This window comes from Mytilus californianus, unplaced genomic scaffold (genome assembly GCF_021869535.1).
Source record: "Mytilus californianus isolate M0D057914Y unplaced genomic scaffold, xbMytCali1.0.p SCAF_8, whole genome shotgun sequence".
Taxonomy (NCBI): Eukaryota; Metazoa; Mollusca; class Bivalvia; order Mytilida; family Mytilidae; genus Mytilus; species Mytilus californianus.
In genome coordinates this window covers 64,310,234-64,333,288 of record NW_026262734.1, presented here as the reverse complement: position 1 = coordinate 64,333,288, position 23,055 = coordinate 64,310,234, and the positions used below count along the sequence as shown (strand labels likewise).

Below are 23,055 nucleotides of genomic sequence, written 5' to 3'. Positions count from 1 at the left end.
TACTGAACGTTTTTTTTGCAATAATTGACTAGTAATATGATTTGTATCCCGGTGCCGCGTGCATGGCATGATAAGAAATAACTTTTATTTCTAACCTCTTATAATCATCTTTAATGATGTAATGCACAGGGGCATGAAGAACAATAAAATTGAGAATGGAAATTGGGAATGGGTTAAAGAGACAACAACCCGACCAAAGAGCGTAAAACAACCGAAGGCCACTAATGGGTCTTCCATACAGCGAGAAAACCACGCACCCGGAGGCGTGCTTTAGCTGGCCCCTAAACAAAAATGTGTACTAGTTCAGTGATAATGGACGTCATACTCAACTCCGAAATATATAAAAAAAAAAAACTAAAATTAAAAATCATACAAGACTAACAAAGGCCAGAGGCTGCTGACTTGGGACAAGCGCAAAAATGTGGTGGGGTTAAACATGTTTTTTTTAGATCTCAACCCTCCCCCTATACCTCTAGCCAATGTAGAAAAAAAAACACCCAGCAACAAGTATATTTTGTCACCAGTTGTCACCTTTTTAACACATACACGGCATAAAGGAAATTTATTTATTGGAGTGAATCTTTTTGATAGATTCACCGACCCAATAATGCTGTTAATACAGCTGATCTTGTTAATTTGTGACGTAAAAGATAATAAATCAGGAAGTATTAATAGGGTTGTTATGTAATTTTTAACGTAATGCACGCATCCGTGTCAATTTGTGATATAAATACTAAATAGAACCTTCGCCTTCGGTATATCAATGTTTTATATAATTTGGTTGATATTCGTTGTTTTTGCGAATACAAATAAACAACATTTTAATCAATACGGTAAGTAAGCTCTTGCTTATTTTTACAATGTGATTAGAGAATAAAGACTTTAAACGGGAAAAAATATAATTAAAATTAAAACAGAAAGAAAAAGCAGTTACCCAAAAGCTAAACAGATAGCTTGTTTTTCGAAAAATATAGATTCTAACAAACTATCGTACGCCTGCAAAGTTGGCCGCTCATTCAGTCACGAGACAAAACCGTTACACAATCAACACAATCTTCGTTACAAAGTTCACATTCATCTTCCAAAGTAAAAGAAATTTTAGTTTCAAATGATCAAGCTTCCGGAAAACATGACAGTTAAAGTAGTGAAAAAATTGAGGCCACGAATACTGAAAAGGAAAAAGCAATCCACACATCTGTCCCCATATCGTAGTTTAAATCATAAGGGAGGCACAAAATCACCGTTGAGATCATCCTTCCAGAAATCTGAGAGGCGATCGCGAGATAAGGGGCGAGGTGGAAAAACATTATCTAGAAAATTGAGTCAAAGAGAGAACGTACTCTCTTCCAAAGATAGTTTTGCTGGTTTAGTGGATCGCAGATGGAATATTGTGATGATGTTGTTTCATCAGAAAAATCATAATCACAGGACAATCGAAAGAAACATGCTGGAAAACTTGATTACAATGTGCATTCATCCTTCAAATTCATAAACTATATGGAATTATCGAGGTCTCAAAATAAAGCTTCTTCAGTTAACACTTTTATATCAGTCTTTTTTACCAGTTGTATTTTGTCTTCAAGAAACTCACTCAATTTTATGCGACTGTCATACAAGTGAGAGGTTTAGCGAGCTATTAAACCAGGTTTAATCCACCATTTTCTTATAAGAAAATGTCTGTACCAAGTGAGGAATATGACACTTGTTTTCCTTTCGTTTGATGTGTTTGAGCTTTGACTTTGCCATTTGCAAAACATTTTATTATCTATAAACCCCCAAGGTTGAAAGGGGAATAAAAGTATGATCACTTGGTCTTCTTCCGACCGGCAGTAAAACGATTGCCAAAATGGGGCGTTCGTTTGTCTGTGTGGAATGTGCAAAAACCCTTGCAACAATTATTTGAGGGGTCCGTGGGTGGCCTGTTGCAAGGCACAATGTCTGTCCCTATCCAATATACCCTCATTTTCCAGTGGCAGTCCAAATTTTTTCCGACCTGAATCCAGGATGGCCTCTATTACAAGACCTACCTATTGAATTTATTGTTAATTTTTTCTTGTCCTGAACATGCATGAAATATTTGCCACTGGACGTTAAGCAACCAACAATCAATCAATCGTATTTATAATTATTTTAATGTACAGATGTTTCAACAAAAATACATCTATGTTCTACAGTTATATAGATTTGATAAAGTGCAAATATAAAACTATTGTTTAAAATTGATATAATATAAGAGATAGATACAGAAATAGGTGTAGTTTGCTTACAACTTGGTCAAGTATGGTTCAGACACGTGTAAAAGGGTTAAGTACTGGTAGAGTATAGTTCAAGTACAAGTTCTGACTGTTAAGTATAGTTTGGACTTCAGTGGAGTAATATCGAGTAAATTTCAGACCAATTCAGACTGGTCGAGAAAAAAATCAGTAAGTCGAGTACAGATATAGCAATTTCAGATTGTTACTGGTTTGTAGCGTATGCCGTTACTATAAAAAAAAAATAAGATGTTGAATGATTGCCAATGAGACAACTCTCCACAAGAGACCAAATGACACAGAAATTAACAACTGTAGGTCACCGTATGGCCTTCAACAATGAGCAAAACCCATACCGCATAGTCATCTATAAAAGGCCCCGAAATGACAAATGTAAAACAATTCAAACGAGAAAACTAACGGCCCAATTTATGTATAAAAAAGGAACGAAAAACAAATATTTTACACAACCACTGAATTACGGGCTCCTGACTTGGGACAGGCCCATACATACAGAACGTGGTGGGGTTAAACATGTTAGCGGGATCCAAACCCTCCCCCTAACCTGGGACAGTGGTGTAACAGTAGAACATAAGAACGAACTATAAAAATCAGTTGAAAAAGGCTGAACTCATTAGATGGATACAAATAGAAATACATCTAACAAAAACACAGAGTGGACGTGGCCGGGTACTTGTATATCCCAACAACAAAAAGACGCTAAGTACAGATCTGAGAGTACTCGCAGTTACTGACAGCTAGTTTAAAGCCACTATCAACTGATAAAAAAAATCATGTATATAAAACTATATTATAAATCAGTACACATCCAACATCCAATGGATTTAGTGTAAAAGACTTCATAAACAGTCAGAGAAAAACATGACCTTGTGCAATGCCAAGATACAGGTATAGTCAGATTGTAGATCCATGAATGTGTATATGTATATAACAGTAATATTTAGTTTGCTTTTAATTCAATGATAAAATTACAGTATTGAATTGGTAACCTTTTAGAATAAGTTTATTGAAAGGATCGATAAGTGTACCAGGATCGTTTCTAAATTTCCGGGCACGGTAAACAACATCTCCGTAAAAATGAGGTTGTACTATCCCGTTTGTATAAGTTTTCTTCAGGTACAACCAAACTTCAAAATCAAATCTTTATATCTATGGAAGAATTTAGTAAAGGTTTTAATTAGTTTGTGGTAACGAAATCCATGGCTCAATAATTTACCAGTAATACATAGATTACGTTCGTTAAAATCAAAAACGTCACAAAAGACACGGACATAGCGAACGAGTTGTGCAATATAAACACCAAAAAATGGTGCCAAAGGATCATCACCATCCAAAAAGGAAAAAAATTAACAATAGGGAACGAAAAATCGTCCCTTTTATCATAATTTTATCATAAATTTTAGTGTGAAGTTTCCCGTGTAAAACCGAAATATCTAAATCTAGGAAAGGACAGTTATTACCGTTCAATTTTGATTTATTTAAAGTAAGTTCCTTGGGTAAATTTCGGCAGTATATTTAGAAAATCATTGATTATTTAACAAAAAAATATCAAGATAACGGTAAGTGTTGTTGAATTATTAATTAAATGCAATAAAGACGGGTCCTTACTGAGTTTGGTAAAAAAAATTGTGATTCATAACAGTACAAAAACAAGTCTGCTATTAACAGGGGCGCAATGTGTGCCCATTGGAATGCGTATAAAATGTCGAAAAACTTTGTTGCCGAAACTTACATCAATATTATCAAGGAGAAAATTAACAGCCTCAATCATCTCACCACACCTCCAGTAAGTATATCTAGAATATTTACCTTTCTCATTAGAGAGGAAGGCTTTAATGAATTGCAGCAAATATATTTGCATTCAGATTTACCAAACGACCATTCAATTAAATAGGAAAACTTTTGTTTGATAAGATTGTGTGGAAGTGTAGTGTAAAGAGTAGAAAAGTCAAAACGGTCAACAGAATCAAAAGGACCACGAAAAGCACGTAATTTATCTAAAACATCCAAAGAATTGTTTACACTCCAAAATAGTTAATTCCACTATTTTCATATATTTTATTACAATAGTTTATGATAATTCAATAGTAGTTAAGGAATTTGTTAAAAGCACTGAAATATTAGTTGTAGAACACTTACAAGAGGCAGAGATAAAACGATATTTTACTGGTTTTTTTGTGTAATTTATGTTACCCATACATAGTAGGGACCTTCAAATGTTCAACTTAAGCTGTGATGTGGTCATGATATGTTTGTTTACTATATGACTCTCTGTGGAGTGAACGTACTTGAATGTAGATGAATTCATTCTTAAGAACATCCGTGTAGTATTTACGGCATACCACCACCACATTGTTGGCTGCTTTGTCGGCAAGTACAAACACAAACCGCTTTGAAAGTTCTTGAAGTTTATTTCTTATTCTGGAAAAAGGCGTATTATGTACTTTTTTTTATTTATTTCTGAATTATTTTCAAAATGTGATATTCTATTATCCACAACATTCATACATTTATTTAAATAAGAATCAAGAGGATTTTATCAGATTTTTCCCGTTTAGACCATTTTTTTACAAAACGATGAAAGAGCGTCTTTGGTGACCTGACGACACTGTTTCCAATCTAATTTATATGGAGGAAGATATTTTGGTCCTTTTTTTTCAAAAAGTTTTTAACCATCTGTCCTAGACGATATTGAGGTCCCCCGTAATAACATGGCCATAGGGATCATATCTAAACTTCGACGATTCACAGTGTCAAGTTAAAGGAGTATTATTTTCTACATTGACGTCAGATATTACCGACGTATGATTAAAAATTAAACTTCTGCTCGATTTTTGTATGTGTACGAAATAATAGGTGGTTCTGTGTTATCAAAAAAGGGAGGTGTAGAGTCATTAAATATACTCGATAAGTTGATACAATTAATACCTCTGTAAAATATATTTAATTTTCAGAAAGTGCCGTTTATGATCTTCAGGTTTTTTTTATACGCGGGAACAGCCTATGGTGGCAAAAAGCTGTAATTATACGCGAATATTCATAGAGTGAACTGATGAAAGAGATATTGTCACACTCCTTGAAAATATCATGTAATTTACTAATTGGTATTTGACCCAGTTTACATAATAATTGATGCCTACCATTGTTTTCAAATATAGATAGGAGATTACCAAGTGTTTAATTTATACGATGTTTAATTCGTTAATTTCGATTACGTTTGTTTCGTTTGATCCTAAAATATATATTTCTATCAGTACAAATAGAAGTTATAAACGTCGTGTGGAAAGAATTTTGAATTTCGTTTAATTAGGTCTTACAACTTTTCGGTGGAAAATCCCTAACACGTTTTCTCTGATTATAAGGTGTTTCCATTTTAACGTGGAAAGAACTTAAAAATTGGTTCAGATTATCCGATATTTCCACTTTTACGTGGAAAGACCTTTTGATTTTGTTCTGACTTTTTTCACCAAATATTTTTCATTTTCCTACACTGTTTTGGTGTCCCGCAAGATGTTTGTTAGATATTTGGTATACGATATTGAACGCTTTCTACGCTTTTGAAACTTGACATTGCTTACCTGAAGGCTTTTTGTGGCTATGTTCGTGTGACCATTATCTGTCGTTCCGTCATTCTGCAACTTTTTTTCTAAACACCTTCATATATTGAGCAGATTTTAGTATGCGAGTCTACTATTATGCGTTACAGATCGAGTTAATGCACCGCTCATTTTTGCCGAAATTACGGGCTTTGGAAAATTTCGTGAAAATATCAGTTATGCGGTTTCTCATTCTCAAATGTCTACTTAAAATTACTCTAAGCTATATTAGCGCGATGGGGCATTCGTGTCGGTCCGTCACATCTAGTCTTAATAGCCTTATAAGAATGTTTTACCCAAGCACTGTTTTTTTTTGTGTGTACTACTTCTTCGTTACTTTTATAGAAAAGGGGGAAAATGTAAAACTGCTCGCTATTTCCAGTTTAGTATTTGAAATACTTTGAATTCAGTGATAAGTGGATTTTCCAAAATCTGATCCTATAGCCATTTTTCACTTTTTCAACATGTTTTTTTAAATCACCAAAATGAAAGCTATCGGATGACCTGAAATGTGATTTTTTAAACCGGAATTAAACTACTTTCTCACTTACTGTAAATAAATGAACTACAAACACTTTTTTGAAATCTGTGCAATATCAGTAATCTTGTGCCACTGTTTTTTAAATATCAAAGCAACTTTCTTGTAATAATAAGTAATGCTTGAAAACGTATATAAAAAAGTTCATTGGAAACTTCATTCAATTCAATTCAATTCAAATATTTATTGTCATATAAACTCTTAACAATAAGTTTGTGACAAATTATATAAACATACACAAAATACATTTCACAAACAAACCCATAGGAAAACATATCCAATAAAACATAATTATTGAACATGTGCGCATCTCACGTACCAAATTATAAGCTTGGTATTTAAGATGAGATGTAACTGATGTGAATGTAATCTGTATCAGAAACCTGATGTTTGATGTAATAAGTCTTATTTGCCATATCAATGTCAGAATCTGATTAAACTTATTAACAGTATCAGATGCGTTGGAGTAAAACTTTATTCAGTATCAGCCATCTGATGTAAATGTAGCCATAGTTGGACTCAATATGTGTAATCACTATTTGATGGCTAATGGAAACTTTATCCAGTACTAGATTCCCAATTGTATGAAGTCATAGTAGAATGGCAGATATGTTATCAGCATTTTTTTAGTTATCTCTTGATCGTCAACATCCCAGTTATGACGAATAAGTATCAATAATGTGTATGTCATTAGTACCAAACCGAAGCACTATTAGATGCTGGTTGTAAAATGTAATTTAAATGTATACACCTTTTTAACTACTGCATTAATATTTCTGCTGTTTTCATTATAGAAAAAAGAGGACATTGAGATCTTAAACGGGAAATTAAGAAAATGGACTTTGCGCAGAAAGATGATATCAAAGAGAGTATCAGAGGTATACTATTAGTTCACTTTTTTTAAATGTTGTAACGCCAATGATGAGAGTACCAACATTGAATTGTGAACATTCTTTGTAACTTTGTATGTTTAGTCATCCTTGGCCCTGAAACCAGTTTCCTGTTGTAAATGTTATCAGCATCAAATGACTGATGCAAATGTCATCTGAATCATATATTACCTGCTGAAATATGCTGGTTGCCATATATACAATGTATCAGCATTATGCCTAAGGTCATAGGAATCAGAGTTATATGGCTGAGGTAAATGTTATCAGCGTCAGATGTCTGATAATGTTTATTGATAATTTTTTTGTCTTTGTTCTTGAATATACCATCTTTTCTGTTCTCATTCTAGAAAAACAAGATCTTAAACATAAATTCAAGAAAAACAAAACTTAGCAGGAAAATTTTATCCCAAGGAATATCAGAGATATAATATAGGTTCCTGTTTTTTTAAGATTTTGTACCGTCCTCAATGACAGCACAACAGTTATTTGTAAACATGTAACTTTGTATATTTAGTCCTTTGTTTGTCTAAAAGCTTCCACCACTAACATGAGATGAATGTCTTCCTTATGGCCATGGTCATGACAAACATTTCATTTTCGTGCACACGAATGGCAACCAAATTACACGTTGAAAATGGATGATGAACGTAAAAGTGGTGAAAATTAACAAAATCTATACGAACAGTAGTATCAACATTTGAACTTGTAATTGAACTGATACACTAACTTCGTTCATGTTTTGTTTGCAATCGTGTGTATCAACACATAAATAACTAGTTTTATTTAGATCAATTTAGAAAAAGCTAGTGGGAACGTGTTCTTGAATTTCTGTTTTATAACTTTTATATTCAAGATATTGTCATGGAATATACCTTTCTTTCATCATCATAGAAAAAGAAGAAAATTCAGATGTTGAACAAAAAATTAAGAAAAGGGAAACTGAGCAAGAAGAAGTAAATTCAAGGAATATCCGAGGTATAAAAGATTTTAACATTATCAAGTAACAATAGTGTAAATTTGAACATTTTTTTAAAATGATTTGAGATAATGAAAGAAATCTGCATTTAAAATAAGCATTTTCTTTGAAATTTGTATTATATTTGAACTCATTTTCTAATGAAATTCATGAGTAGTTGCACCTGTTTATTTATCCGTATTACCTATTTTCGTATAAAATGTCTCCCTTATGCATTGCTCTGATTCCTTTTCAGGGTTTGGCCTTACTCTTTTGTCCTTTTCAGTTTTAAGTCTGATGTTCAAAGTTTTGATGATCTTTCAAATATTTAATCACTGAGCATTACTTAAGAGGCGTTTATTGTCGAAATGCGCTTCTGGTGCAATTAAATTGATACCGTCAATGTTTTTCATACTTTTAAATTATTTTGAAAAAAAAAAGTACAAAGATAAAAAAAAATGGACAAATGTCGCATCTAAGGAAAATGTGCAATAACCACAATCATGCATTGAAGAAAACATTTTTTCAAAAGTACAAAAGTCAATACATGTTTCGATTAACAAATCTACTTAGATAAGTATTGCTTGCCAGCTGTAAAGGGACGACAGTTTGCTTTTCAGTGAGACTTGTCATTGTAAGTTATGCGGGTGCATTTTATATTTCATTGATGTTTCCTGAGAAATTTAAGTAGTCATCTCCCAAAATTGTCAGCATATGTTGACGAAGCGCATTTGACGAACCAAATTAAAAGCTTGGTATCGTCGATGAGTTATACCAGTTTCCTATAAATCATATCTGCATTAAACATGTTAGATGGTTGATGTCAATGTAATCTGCATCAGAAACATGATGAAAAATGTTTTAAGTACTATCTATTATAAATAAAATGTTTATAGTATCAGCAATTTTCCTAAGGTAACTGTTATAAAAATCTTATGGCTGATATAAATGTTATTAGCGTCAGAAATTTGATCACTAGTATGTTAATAATTCTGTTTTTAACTTTACTATTTGTCATAGAAATTACCATATTTCTGTTCTCATTCTAGAAAAAGAAGAAAATTCAGATCTTGAACAGGAGATTAAGAAATACGAAACTAAGCAGAAACCGGTTAATTCATGTATTTTAAACATTTTGTATCGTCATCAATTTGTGCACATGCTTTTTAACTTCGTATGTTCATTCTTTGTAAGTTACAAAAGTCCATCACTAAGATATTAAGTCAAGGGATTAAATCATTTGGGACAGATAATTGTCTTATTTTAAACTATTTTTGATACGTATAGACACACATTTGACTAGAAGGGACAGCACAATTGTTCAACAAGTTTTCCATTACCAATTCAATTAAATTCAAATTTTTATTGCCATTTAAACTATCAAACTTCTAGTTCAAATAGAAGAATGCTTACAGCATATTTTGTAAGTTTTGACGTTTTCTAATCTGGGAATCATGCCTCACCTGTCTCATTTATAGATATTTAGGGTGTTGCAGCGACGTCGAACTCGGTTGATGAAAGATAAATGCCTTTCATATGTCCATGGTCAACAATTCAATTTCTTAAAATATAAATACGCCATTAACATAATTTTGTCAAAACTTAATAAGATAATGCCTCTAATGGTTAGGAAGTTCCGTTTATAATTTGGCATCAATAAGTCTAGGTGTGAGCATCTTTTGATAAACCGAAATTTGGGAAAATGTAAATAGTATCGGCATTTGCCTAGAGTAAATGCAATCCTTATTATATGGCTGATGTAAATATTATCAGCGTTAGATATCTGATAACTACTGCATTAACATTTTTGTTGAAAACTTCTCTCTATGTTATAGAATCTACATTCTACAATCTTTCTCTTCTCATTCTAGAAAAAGAAGAAAATTCAGATATTAATCAGATAATTAAGAAAAAGGACCTTAAGCAAGAAGAAGTTATAACAAGGAATATCAGAGGTATACTATCATGTGTTTTTGATATGACCAAGTCCCGCAAGTACTTTTGATTTCATATAATATACATTTTTGTAATTAATGTAAATAACCACAGTTTAAATTTGCTCTTATTCCTTGTCGGGTTTGGCCTTACTTTTTATCCCTTTCAGCTTTATTTTGAGATTACTTATTTTGAGTTCTTAGCATGCTTACATGGCTAGTAATTATACTTCTCCCCTTTTCACGAATGTGGTCTACCAAATTAGACTTGTTACCGGGTTTGTACTAACACGAGCAACATGACGGGTGCCACATGTAGAGCAGGATCTGCTTACCCTTCCGGAGCACATGAGATCACCCCCAGTTCCTGATTGGGTTCGTGTTGCTTAGTCTTTAGTTTAATTCAAAATGTATATAGTGTCAACATTTCGCCTAACGTAACTGTTATCAGTATTGAATGGCTTATGTAAATGTTTTCAGCGTCAGATGTCTGGTAAATAATGCATTGATATATCCACTGTAAATGTCTTTGTAATAGAATATACCATCTTTTTATTCTTATTCTAGAAAACAATGAAGATTTAGATGTGGAACAGAAAATTAAGAAAAAGGAAACTGCGCAGGAAATAGTTATCCCAAGGAATAACAGAGGTATAATATGAGTTCATGTATTTTTATCTTGTAGTTACGTCATCAATGACAGCACACCAACAATTAGTGAAACTTTGTTTGTTCAGTCCTTGGTTAGTTTAAAGGCTTCTTCCACTTAAAAAGTTTAGCATCTTCAGACAAAGCGCTTCTAACGTTCCTAATTATACACTTGTATCTTTGATTATCTTTACCAATTTCCTGATGTAAATGTTATCAGCATTGTATGACTAATGTGATTGTGATATGTATCAACATCTTCGCTAGCCAAGGGTTACGATCCACTCTCCTCCTCTCCACCCTTGGCGGATTCAGAGAGAATTTCGGATCCACGAGGTTATGTTTTTCATTGGTTGCAGTCGTAACTGGCTGCATCCAATCAAAAAGCGCATATAACATGATCACGTGTAAATGTAGAAAATGTAGATAAACAATTGTCACGTGCTGATTGTGCAACAAGTCTTCTACCCCACCCCCTTCCAAAACATACGACGATATTAAGTGACAACTTAGATGTTCTTAATCAACTAATAGAAGTTCCTGTGAATGTTTCTTGCACAAATATCGGAATGTCAACGTAAATTTTCGTTTCCTGCTTCACCAAGTTTGAAAACTCTAGACGCTACCATGTTTTCACCTCCACACTGAAGAGACTTCAAGTGCTACCATTGGTCAAGAACAATGTATTCGGAATGAGCGTGACTTTAATCAACCAATAGATGGCGCAACATTGTTATCACAAAAGTTGGCTTAATCTGTCAAGGGTGGAGAGGAGGGGAGTGGATCGTAACTCTTGACTAGCGAAGATGATGTATCAAGGGCATGAAGGAAGATGTTATAAGTACTATTTGCAAAACATAAAATGTATGCATTATCCTTAAGTAAGAATTGTATGGCTGGTGTAACTTTTATCAGCACTAAATGACTGATGTGTTTTTCATCTTCATTAAAAACATAATGAAAAATGTTATGAGTACCATTTGCAATATATAAAACGTATATAATATCAGAATTTTGACTACGGTAACTGTATTCAGTATGTCTGACAACTACTGCACGACATTTTTGTTTCTATACCTTTTCAATATACGACATTTCTTTTATCATCCCAGAAAAAGAAGAAAATTCAATTATTGGACAGAAAATTCAGAAAAAGGAAGATGCGCAGGAAGAAGTTATCCCAAGAAATATCAGAGGTATAATTATATAAGTTCAGTTTTTTTAACACGATTTACTATCATCAATGACATCACCCTATCAATTTGTGAACATACTTGGTAACTCTGTATGTTCAGTCCTTGGTAAGTTCAAAGGCTTCCACTACTAAAATAAGAAGTGAAGAGAGTAATTTGTAATAATGTATTGCCTTATTATAAACTAGGTTAAGACACAAATTTGCCATTTCGAGAACGTCCAATTTTTCGACGTTAAATGTTAAAATCTTTTTTTTTTTTAATTTCTATTTGAAGAAGGCTCGCACCATATTCTGTAGATATTGACCTTTCCTTTCGAGGTAGTCTTGCCTCACTTGTCTCATTTCTAGGTTTTAAGCTGAGTTGCGACGACGTCAAACTTTTCTAATTAAATATTAATGCCTTCCAGATATACAGGTTCCATATGTCAACATTTCAAATGCCTAAAACGACAATTATCATTAATTTTAGTATTTTGTCATAATATTTTAGCGTTATATGGTTACAAAGACCAATTTAAAGTCTTAATTTCTCCGACCTAAATCCCGGACGCCTCTTTTACAAAACCTACCTAATGTATCTATTGTTAATTTGTTCTCGTCCTGAATATGCATGAATTATTCTGGACGTTAAGCAACCAACAATCAACAATCAATCACATAGTGTATGTCTGTCATATATATTTTTCGTAAATTGTTTTGTTACAAATTAAACCGCGAATCATCTCAATTGAATTGTTTCATATTTTTCATATCGGCGCTTTTTATAGCCGACTATATGGTATTGGTTTTCTTATTGTTGAAGGCCTATGGTAGTCTATAATAAATTACATCCACTTCATTTGAACTTTGGTGGATAGTTGTCTCGTTGGCAGTCATACAATATCTTGTTTTGCAAATCACCATCCAAAAAAGTAAAATAAACGATAGGGAACGAAACATTGTCACAATTTTGTAAAGAGTTCCCCATGTCAAACTATAACATCTAAAGACAGAAAAGACAGCTATTGTTTATATTAGATTTATTTAAAGTTAGTTCCTCTTATGAAAATCTACATTTAGAGAATTTCTTGATTTTATAAGACAAGAACGCAAAAATACTATCACGACAACGGTTATAAGTATTGTTGAATTTATCAATATAATTGAATAAATACGATCGGATCATTGCTGATTTTAGCTAACACATTTGATTCATAACTATACAGAATCAAGTCTGCTAAAAAAAAAGGACACAGTTGGTGAACATATGAATACCTACAACTAGTCGATATAAACATTATAGTCTAAATTTTAAAATCTTTAGTCATCTCGTTTTCATTTAGTCTATCTACCATATTTATTTCATTACAAAAGATGGTTGTGAATGAGTTGCAGCTTATAAATTTGCAATATGGGTTTTCAAATTATGTTTTATTTAAATTAGAAAAAATACTAGAGCCTAGATAAAGCAATATATGTCTGGGTTGTTTGGGTTTTTATTGTGTACTTTAGGTATGTCAATCCATAGCAGGGACATTCAAATGTTAAGAGGTTAAGTTAAGTTGAGATATGGTAATGAAATAATTTATTCCCATTTGGGTCTCTGTGGATTGCATGACCCTTAATGAAGAAGAATTTATCATTAAATATTTAAGAACTTCCGTGCAGTATTTACGTCATATTACCACCATTTAATTGCCTACTGTGTTCCAGTAAGCACTTTGTCTCTTACTCCTTTGATTCTAATGTATGTATGATTGCTTATTCATAACAGACTTTCTCGTTTTTTATATAGATTAGACCGTTGGTTTTCCCGTTTGAATGGTTTTACACTAGTAATTTTTGGGGCCCTTTATAGCTTACTGTTCGGTGTGAGCCAAGGCTCTGTGTTGAAGACCGTACTGTGACCTATAATGGTTTACTTTTATAAATTTTGACTTGGATGGAGAGTTGTCTCATTGGCACTCATACCACATCTTCTTATATCTATTAACATTAGTTACCAAAGTTACAGTACGTTGACAAAAGTACAAACAATAATGTTGCAAGACAAAACTTTGCTAAGACAATAAGACTATCAATAGTCTACACACATTTTGATAAACTCGACACCCGTCCCCCCAACCCCCATTGGTGCCTGGGGTATAGAAATATGGTCATTCTTGGTCTTCATCCGACAGGCAGTAAAACCCTTGCGAAGTTTGTTGTCCGTTTGGCTGTGCGGGATGTATAGGCATGCAGCCACGTCCAGTCAGAATGGGGACCTTTCAATCCGATACCTCGTGTAGAGAGAGTGCCGCGCTTTCTGCACGTTACGAACCCTTGTAACAACTCTTTTAAGGAAATTGTCTGTCCCTATCCAATATTCCTTCATTTATCAGAGGCATTCCTAATCTGGTTTTCAAGAACTTCATCCCGGATGTCCTTTATTACAGGACCTAACTATTGTATCTATTGTTAAGTATTCTCGTCCTGGATATGCATGCAATATTTGCCACCAGACGTTAAGCAACCAACAACAATTAAATAATTGATTAACACGAACCTCAATTAAACCGCCCTAGGTGTTTAAGACAGTTACGCATTTCTTCCTCAGCTAGTTGTATATTGTGCTCATAATTGGAAATCTTCAGATTAGTATTAGTTTATTTCCTGTTAATATTAGCAACGTCAGCATGAATTTTTCACTGCTTCAAGAAACGCGGCATATCTTTGATAAGTATTCGGTCAAAATCAATCATTCTGTAATGAAATGATGTTGCCTTTTCTTTTCAGGGTACTTTGTTATGAAATCTATCTATTTTTGAATAATTTTACAATTACGTATTCATGTTTTTCTGATATGATGCTATATATATTTTATGATTAAACGCTTAATAAACTCATCATAGATACCAGGATTGAAATTTTGCATTTGTGCCAGACGCGCGTTTCGTCTTCAAAAGACTCATAAGGGTACTTGTGAAATACTGTTTTAAAATAGTTTATGATATGAAATTTCAATTTTTAATGTATTTTCAATATACGTTTTGTTTTACAACTACCACCAAATGCTCATACTATTTTATATCCATTTTGGAATTCATAATGTATCTTAAATTATGTTGTCTCTTTGACATATTCCCCATTTCCATTCTCAATTTTTAATAGTTTATTGAAAGTATTGCTCATTAGCAACCCTTGCCTATATTTTCAGAGCAGATAAAAAATCAAATAGAAGACTGGGAAAAGAATGATAAGATGTTTGTGTGTACCCGAGCAAGTGATTACGTTATTGAATGTTTAAAGAATAAACATTGCGTCACTTTAACTGCCCCATCAGGTGTAGGGAAATCTTTTATCAGTAGGCATACCGCGCTGATCTTACAGAAGGAGGGATACAACATAATACCAGTGTATTCGCCTCAAAATATTAGCGATTATTTTCAACCTGGTAAAAAAACAGTCTTCATTATAGATGATATTTGTGGAAACTTCATTGCCAACCAAGTTGAAATTTTGAGCTGGAGAGAACTTTTACCCGTTGTAAACAGAATTATTGCAGACAAAAGTTGTAAGATTATTGTTTCTTGCAGGTTGCAAGTTTATAAGGATGGTGGTTTTAATATTTTATTACCTTTTAAGTCTTGTGAATGTAACTTAATATCAGACAATTTGCGTCTTACACCTGAAGAGAAAACGAGTATAGTAAGATCCTATATTGACACAAGCAAGCTTGATATTGGTGAAATATGTCAAACAAGTGATTGTTTTCCACTTTTGTGTTATTTATATCATGAAAAAAATTGTTCAGATGTCAAAGAATTTTTCAGAAATCCTTTTGGTGTCTATAAAAATGAGTTAGACATTTTAAGTATGAATGGCGAAGGAGGGAACATTAAAATGTGCAGTCTTGCGTTATGTGTTCTTTTTAATAATAAGTTGGAAGAAGAATGGTTTCAAGGTGAAGTTACAGATGAACAACAATATCTCATAGAAGACATAAATGATACTTGTGACTTCCGCATTGGTACATCAAAGGAGAAACTGAAAAAAGCACTCGACAATCTAGATGGTACATTTGTCATTACTAAGAATGGTATATACAGAGCTGCACATGATAAATTATTTGACTTCCTTGCTCATTACGTTGGTCATAAAATGACTAAATGTTTGATAGACCATGGTGATAGCCATTTAGTACATGAACGTTGTATTTGGCGTAAATCACCAGATCACAAGAACAGTAACATAGATTTCATTATTGAAATACATGATGACTATTTAGAATCATATATAAAAAGGTTTATAAAGGACTGGTCAGCCGGAAATGTAGTAGTAGTGTTTGGTAGCTATAATTTTAGAGTACCATCATTTAGACAGCAGTTATTACAATACTTAATACAACTGGACAATTCAGAACAAGTGGTATTGGCAAATACTAAGGATACGTTATTACCAAAGGAAAACTGTGGATCAGGTAGTACTCCCCTGATTTGTACTTGTAACGACGGGTATACTGATATGGTACAGTGGATCTTAAACAATGATGTAGATGTTGATCAGAGTAGAATTGATGGTAACACTGGGTTGATCATAGCATGTAGGCAAGGGCATGTTGATATAGTAAGACTGCTGTTACAAAAGAATCCTATTATTGATCTATGTAACCAGAATGAGATCGAAGCACTGAACTGGGCATGTTATAAAGGGTATACTAGTATTGTAAACATGTTATTAGAAAAGAATCCTAACGTTGATCTATGTAACCTGAATGGGATCACAGCACTGAACTGGGCATGTTATAAAGGGTATAATATTATTGTGAACATGCTTTTACAAAAGAATCCTAATGTTGATCTATGTTCCATTGATGGCCGAAGTCCTCTTTTCATGGCAAGTCAGAGAGGACATACTGATATAGTAAGGGTGCTGTTAAAAAAAAATGCTAATGTTAATCTGTGTACAAGTGATGGCCGTAGTCCTCTTCACATAGCAAGTCAGAATAGACATACTGATATAGTAAGGTTGCTGTTAGAAAAGAATCCTAATGTTGATCTATGTACCAATAATGGAAAGACTGCACTGACCCTCGCTTGTGGTAAAGGTTATCCTGCTATTGTAAACATGCTATTAGACAAGAATCCTAATTTTGATGTATGTGTCAGTGATGGTTGTAGTCCTCTTTACATGGCAAATCAGAATGGTGAAAGAATGATTGAATGTTTTATAGACTATGGTGATAGCTATTTTGTACATGAAAGTTTTATTTGGCAAATATCACCAGATGACAAGAACAGTAAAATAGATTTTTTTATTCAAATACCTAATGATTATTTAGAATCATATTTAAACAGGTTTATAAAGGACTGGTCAGCAGGGAATGTAATAATTGTTTTTGAAAGCTCTAACATGAAAGTATCGTCATTTAGACAACATTTATTACAGTATTTAACACAGTTGGAAAATTCAAAACAAGTAGCATTGGCCAATACCAAGAATACAGTGTTTCCAAAGCACAACAGTGGAATAGGTAGTACTCCCCTAATATGTACTTGTAACGCAGGTTATACTGATATGTTATTGTGGATCTTAAACAATAATGTAGATATGGATCATAGTAGAATTGACAGAACCACTGGACTCATCATGGCATGTCAAGAAGGGCATGTTGATATAGTGAGACTCCTGTTACGTGAAAATCCTAATGTTGATCTATGTGACCTGAATGGGATCACAGCACTGAACTGGGCATGTGATAAAGGGTATACTATTATTGTGAACATGCTTTTAGAAAAGAATCCTGATGTAAATCTATGTTCCAGTGATGGCCATAGTCCTCTGTACATAGCAAGTCAGAAAGGATATACTGATATAGTAAGATTGTTGTTAGACAAGAATCCTAATGTTCATCTAGGTTCCAGGGATGGTCGAAGTCCTCTTTGCATAGCATGTCAGAATAAACATACTGATATAGTAAGGTTGCTGTTAGAAAAGAATCCTGATGTTGATCTATGTAACAATAAAGGAAAGACTGCACTGTTCCTCGCTTGTGGTAAAGGTTATCCTGCTATTGTAAACATGATTTTAAGAAAGAATTCAAATTTTGATGTATGTGTCAGTGATGGTTGTAGTCCTCTTTACTTGGCAAATCAGAATGGTAAAAAAATGATTGATTGTTTTATTGACCATGGTGATAGCAGTTTTGTACATGAACGTTTCATTTGGAAGATATCACCAGATGACAAGAACAGTAAAATAGATTTCTTTATTAAAATACCTGATGAGTATTTAAAATCATATTTAAAAAGGTTTATAAAGGATTGGTCAGTAGGGAACTTAAAAGTCGTTTTTGAAAGCTCTAATATAAAAGTATCATCATTTAGACAACAGCTATTGCAGTATTTAGTACAGCTGGACAAATCAGAACAAGTAGCATTGGCCAATACCAAGGATACAGTGTTTCCAAAGCACCTCTTTGGATCAAACAATACTCCACTGATATCTTCTTGTAACCAAGGTTATACTGATATGGTACAGTGGATCCTAAATAATGATGTAGATGTAGATCAGTGTAGAGATGATAAGGTCACTGGACTGATCATGGCATGTCACGAAGGGCATGTTGATATAGTAAGGCTGCTGTTACAGGAGAATCCTAACGTTGATCTATGTGATATGAATGGGAACACAGCACTGCTTTGGGCATGTTTTAAAGGGTATGCTAATATTGTGAACATGTTATTAGAAAGGAATCCTAACGTTGATCTATTTTCCAGTGATGGCCGTAGTCCTCTTTACATGGCAAGTCAGAAAGGACATACTGATATAGTACGATTGCTGTTAGACCAGAATCCCAATGTTGATCAATGTTCCAGTGATGGTCGTAGTCCTCTTTGCATTGCAAGTCAGCAAGGACATACTGATATAGTAAGATTGCTGTTAGACAAGAATCCTAACGTTGATCTATGTGACAGTGATAGCTGTAGTCCTCTTTCCATGTCAAGTCTGAATGGACATACTGATATAGTAAGATTGCTGTTAGAAAAGAATCCAAATGTTGATCTATGTACCCATTATGGAAAGACTGCACTGAACCTCGCTTGTGATAATGGTTATACTGCTATTGTGAACAAGCTGTTAGACAAGAATCCTAATGTTGATCTATGTGACAGTGATGGCTGTAGTCCTCTGTACACAGCAAGTCAGAAAGGATATACTGATATAGTCAGATTGCTGTTAGACAAGCATCCTAATGTTCATCTAGGTTCAAGAGATGGCCATAGGCCTCTTTACATAGCAAGTCAGAAAGGATATACTGCTATAGTAAGATTGCTGATACACAATAATCCTAATGTTGATCTATGTGACAATGATGGGTGTAGTCCTCTTTCCAAGGCAAGTCTGAATGGACATACCGATATAGTAAGATTGCTGTTAGACAAGAATCCTAATGTTGATCTATGTGACAGTGATGGATGTAGTCCTCTGTCCATGGCAAGTCAAAATGGACATACTAATATAGTTAGGTTATTGTTAGAACAGAATCCTAATGTTGATCTATGTGGCAACCATTGTTTAACACCACTGATACATTTATGTAAGAGAGATGACACCAGTGTAGTCAAACTACTACTTAGACATAAACCAGCCATAAATTTCCAAACATTACTTGGTGGAAATGCATTACATTTCAGTGTAATGAATGGAAATATAGAGATAACACAGTTACTGTTAGAGAACAATGCGGACTGTAATGTATGTGTTCATAGTAAACAAACAATAACAGATGCAATATATACACTTTCACCGCCTGCGTTAGACAGATTTAAACAAACTCTTTTTGTAAATTTTCTTGAGGATACATTATCAAATGTAGCAGATTATGTCAGTAAGAAGTCAGAAGATTATACTTTTGATGTATGGGCTGGTTCGTCTCCTTTACACATTGCCTGTTTTTTTGGTACAATAGATATAGTCGATTGTCTTCTGGGTTACAATGCTAACATCAACATGACAAAAGAAGATGGAACAACACCGTTAATTTATGCATGTGAAGTAGGACATGAGGATGTTGTGCGTTTATTGTTGGATAAAGGAGCAGATACAGAGATCCTGAGGCTTGACAGAAAATCCGCTTTAAACATTGCAACGGATAATGGACATAAATCTATAGTACCGATGATAACAAAACACCTGAAGGGGGAAAACAATGCTTCTAAATGATAGTAATGTCAGAGGCATAATCACTTATGCAGTCAATCTTCATCTTTTGTTTTCCTGTAGCATCGTTGGAAATTGTTTTATTTCACCGAAACTCTTCTAAGTGCTTCTGTAGGTTTTTGCTGTTCATGATGCATTTGTTGTGATTTTAGTTTTCTGGAATTGCCATATGTGTGGTCTCTTTTTTTAATTCATTTTAATTAAGTGAGTGTCACGCTCTGTTCACTCTCCTTAATTCTTTCTGTATTGTTTTTGATTGCTATCTTTATTATACTAATGACTCTTACTCTATAAAGGAAAGATAAGAGGTACCAAAGAAATAATAGCAGGCATTTGAATCTTAACTTTTATCTCGTCTATCTTTACCCCCACTGCGTAATATATGTTGAAAACAAATTCAGTTTTTCACATGCTTGTTTTCTTATTTCTTGAATGATGCGTCTATTTAACTCACAAATTTAATTTTTGCCAATGACTCATAAGCCTGATACATGTCAGTTATAGGGGAAGATAATTTTTTCCATTGCCTTGTGGATTTTGTCAAGATATAAGGTAGTGCTGACCAGTTTATGAAGCTGAAATTAAAAGCAAAACGAGTTTACATGATCACTTTCCTCAAAAAGTTATACTTATATGCGGGTATAAATATGTCATTGTATACATGCTGCTTTAAAATTTATGCAACTGTAATCAATAAAAATCACGGAAAAGTGATTAACTCAACGCTTTGGACCATTTCAACTCATTATTTGATGTAAACTTATTTTGGTTGTTATAGGTTTCAAGCAAAACTAAAAATAACAAACAACAATTAAACTGCTAGAGTCTGAGGAGAAAGTTGATAAACTAGGGATATGTCAAAGAACGTCTCGTTCTTTTTCTAAAATAGTTCATCGGAAGATACCGAGAACTTTTAGATACATATTTCGTATCAACTTCACAATATTTATAATACATAATGGTTTTGAAGTATAGATTATAGGTACTGACATTATTTATCATCTTAATAACAAGTTACAGTGTTCTTTAATTTGTCTTTGTAGATTATTGACCTAAACTATTTAGTCCATTTTAGAAAATACACTTTTGGTGTGGCCCAGTACTCGTGCAATCCGCCAATGTGTTATTGTGCTGTGGTCTTTTATTTTTATTTTTGCTTATGTGCTTTGTCCATATGCCATTTTGTTTTCCATGTTGACATATTTGTTTGTTTTATAGTGATAAATATTATAACACAATGTTGACTGCTGTACCCCTATTTTTGACATTTTTACCAATTATGATTCTTTGTTTTGTTCACACGTTGTTTCAAATATAATGGAATTTTGTGCGTCGGACTGTTATACAATGAGAGGTTTATCTAGCTATAAAACCAGGTTTAATCCACAATTTTCTACATAAGAAAATGCCTGTACCAAGTCAGGAATATGACAGTTGTTTTCCATTCGTTTGATGTGTTTATGCTTTTGATTTTGCCTTTTGATAAGGGACTTTCCGTTTTGAATTTTCCTTGGAGTTTACTATTTTTGTTATTTTACTTTTTTTCCTTTGATATTTGTTATATCTAGTGCATGGTATGACTGTTGTCTCATAAACTTTCAACCAATTAACAAGTAAATGAAAAACCTTTTCAAACCAATGTTATTTGATAACATTTAATCGTAATTAGTTAACCCCTTTCCAAAAATAATAAGAAAAACATAACAAAAAAAATGTAACCTAATTGAATAATGTGATTGGTCTAGAAATTCTAAAAAGTTCGTATCTTGTAAAATACGGTTAAGCCCATGAAATATTATTTGGTCAAACGACAAGATAGTTGAGAATAAAAAAAACTTAAATATTATATAGGAATAAATGTGGTGTACTGACAATGTAAACAGTGTTAAAATTTCATTGTATTTGATTGATATTATACATTAGCTTAAAGAGAGAGGGGCTTTTTTCATAAGCTGTGTTAAGTTGTAAAAAGTGAGGTTTTAGTGAAACTACTTTTTAGAGTTGATATATGTATATGTATATTTTTTTTATTTCTAACAACTTTGTATCTTGTTTTTAAATTGAATATCTTGATATTCCCTCGTCATGCTACATTTATGCAACTTGATCATGTTGATAAACAGGAAATCTGTACACCGAATATTATCAGATTAAAGTAAATCTTTATATTTATACCGTTTATATATTCCATTATCAACCTTGAGTTTGATGCTGTGCTTGTTTTAATTCAGATACAATTTGTTCTTCATCGTTTACATTTCCCTTGTAGTTTTGATTGTACATAGCTGAAATTTGATTATTAAAGGTTACACCATTTGAATATGCAATATTACATTTATCAATAAAATACTTTTAACTTGTTCAACATATTTGTAGTCATTCATCCGAGTCAACCGAAGCTATGATATGTAGCAATACAAATAACATAAAGAAACAACTTAGGCTAAGAAAAGAGAGGCTAAGGTAGTTTACCGAAGTTCAAATCTCATAAATCGATTAATAACATACAAAGCAAAGTAGAGAACAAAAACAGGAAATCGCATGAATGCTAAACAAAAGCAAGATAGGTGTGTCGACAGGAAACACGTCTCCTGCTAAGCATGCATCACCGGCCATGCAAATCAACACTATGTCATAGATCATACGACTATTGGGTATCTGCAAATTTAGACCACGAAAAGTTTCGTTGACGGTTGAGACACCGACACATCGTATGAGTGGACATATTCGTAATGATGACCCGAAGAGGAAAATTACTCTTTATAAATGTGATACAATCGAAACAATTTTCTTAAATTAAAGAACCTTAGTGAGCGCGCTCACATACCCCCACGTTCCCACATTG

General features: G+C 33.3%; 1 protein-coding gene across 3 annotated transcripts; it reads left to right on the top strand.

The window, feature by feature from the left end:
* Positions 1-726: 726 nt before the first annotated feature.
* LOC127711643 (uncharacterized) lies at positions 727-22,575 on the top strand. Of its 3 annotated transcripts, XM_052217749.1 has the most exons (7): positions 727-833; positions 7,202-7,285; positions 8,189-8,272; positions 10,124-10,207; positions 10,754-10,837; positions 11,947-12,030; positions 15,205-22,575. In XM_052217749.1, exons 2-7 carry the CDS (start codon positions 7,243-7,245, stop codon positions 20,211-20,213), a joined length of 5,388 nt encoding a protein of 1,795 aa, XP_052073709.1. In that variant the 5' UTR covers positions 727-833; positions 7,202-7,242; the 3' UTR covers positions 20,214-22,575. The 3 variants fall into 3 exon arrangements, with proteins under 3 accessions (XP_052073709.1, XP_052073711.1, XP_052073710.1); XM_052217751.1 differs by lacking the exon at positions 8,189-8,272 and having other exon boundaries at positions 735-833; XM_052217750.1 differs by lacking the exon at positions 10,124-10,207 and having other exon boundaries at positions 735-833.
* Positions 22,576-23,055: the final 480 nt, after the last annotated feature.

Coding starts and splice junctions, on each gene's coding strand:
- LOC127711643 (XM_052217749.1), top strand. CDS start 7,243: ATGGACTTTGCGCAGAAAGATGATATCAAAGAGAGTATCAGAG. Junction 7,286..8,188: donor TATCAAAGAGAGTATCAGAG/GTATACTATTAG, acceptor TCATCATCATAG/AAAAAGAAGAAAATTCAGAT. Junction 10,208..10,753: donor TATAACAAGGAATATCAGAG/GTATACTATCAT, acceptor TTCTTATTCTAG/AAAACAATGAAGATTTAGAT.